Genomic DNA, 1,751 nt, shown 5'->3' on the forward strand with positions numbered 1-1,751 from the left:
CCGTAGTGGATATGGAATACAACATATCCAAATTAAACAGCTGATAATTCCGCCGGGAAGGGGTTAAATTGTGGTGTCAAAGTCAATGAGTTGAGGTGCGATGTTTGATGGGGTAAGCCATCAACCCAACCAGACCCAACTATATATATATATTTTCACCTAGGCAACGGAGCGGTGCAAAGCGGTGCAAGATCAACAAAGTAAATAAAAATAGCAAAACATATAAGAAAACTGAAAGGCTTCATTCTGGAGTGATTTTAACCACAGAAAAACAAACATTCACACCAGATCAGATCTGTCAAGTTTCACACAAAGACACTGAATGAAGGAAATATATATATATTCAATGCACAAGACAGACCCAACATCGACATGGAACATCAATTATTTATCCACTGTGAATCATACCTCATTATCATATGCCGCCGGTGCAAGCACGCTGTGTGGCCAACAGAGATTGAACGGCATCTGAAAGGCAAGGCCCATCAGCTAAAGCATGCGGTGGTTCAGCAGATAAAGGAGAACATTGAACAGTGGGACAATGTGGCTCGAGATACTACACAGTTAACACTGCCCACATACTACACAGTTAACACTGCCCACAATACTGAATGAACCAATCCCGGAACTACCCATTCAAGATGGCTACAGGTGCCAGCGGGATCCCCAGTGCCAGTATGTGGCAGGGAACATGAACACCATGCGCAAGCACTGGCAGAACAAGCACAGCTGGTCGCCATATCCCAGCCGTGGCCGTACAGCGCCACAAAAGCGTACGGCAGCACAGGATGAGGTGGACAGATCATGCCAGAAGGTGCAGTTCCAGCAGATATTTGCATCGCGCAAGGGCTCCCACTACATACAGATCCAGACTAAGGAGACTACTGAGCATACCGGCACGCCAGACCAGAACAGAGCCAGCCAGGCCATTGATGAGCTGGAGCGATTTTACCAGGAACAGCAACGGCAGACCAGCAATGTCATCCAGGCCGGGGAGCACGATGAAGCCAACCCATGGCTGCGGCGGACCAGATGGCCGGTGTACTTGACCAACATCGCACCCAATGATCTGGTCAACTGCGTCCAGCGGCCCGACGATGACACCACGTGCCCAGATGAACTGGCCGCGAGGGCCATCTGGGAGGCCATGGGTCAGGTTGCCCGTACCAGCCAGCGAGTCATCACACGGCTGGGCCACTTCGTCCGCATCGAGGCCATCCGCACAGAGCGACACCAGACCCGGCACACCCCGTTGCAGGCGTACATGGACGAGGAGAGCATCGCTGAGCACGTGAGGCCATGGCAGCAGATGTTGATGTTTTTCGCCCGAACGCAGGTCGAGCATGAATGGACGAGCCCACAGTACCGGTTCACACCACGGCAGCGCAAGACATGGAGGGTATTATGGCAGGTAGCCACCACAGAGGGAGCCGACCAGCGACACCCCATCAGCCCAGACCCCATGGATGAGCAGATGACTGAGGAAGAAGAAGAGGAGGAGGAGGTGGTGGTGGTGGAGGAGGAGGAGGAGAAGAGACAGAGAGATACCCAGTCAGAAGAAGAAGATAAGTTCAAATTAACCAAGATGCAGATGGCATGTTTGGATTTTTGCATTGAGCTGCTGAACCAGCGGGTTCAGGTGGAGGATTATGAGTGCGCGCTGGTAGACGCGTTGGCGGTGCTGGGACGGGGGGAGTATGAATGGTGCGACGCGGAGAGCTACCCACCAATGTTGTCACGGATCATCAAGA

At 52.2% G+C, this 1,751-nt stretch overlaps 1 protein-coding gene across 1 annotated transcript in view; it reads left to right on the forward strand.

Annotated features, from left to right (window-relative positions):
- Positions 1–641: 641 nt before the first annotated feature.
- HCAG_09205 (predicted protein) overlaps positions 642–1,751 on the forward strand; it is a gene marked incomplete at both ends in the record, with an annotated part of 2,060 nt that continues 950 nt past the window's right edge. The window contains 2 exons of the mRNA XM_001535829.1: positions 642–651; positions 687–1,663. Coding sequence (XP_001535879.1) covers positions 642–651; positions 687–1,663 — 987 coding nt within the window. The remainder of the gene's footprint in view (positions 652–686; positions 1,664–1,751) is intronic.

Source organism: Histoplasma capsulatum, genomic scaffold, assembly GCF_000149585.1.
Source record: "Histoplasma capsulatum NAm1 scaffold_59 genomic scaffold, whole genome shotgun sequence".
In the NCBI taxonomy this organism is placed as follows: domain Eukaryota; kingdom Fungi; phylum Ascomycota; class Eurotiomycetes; order Onygenales; family Ajellomycetaceae; genus Histoplasma; species Histoplasma mississippiense.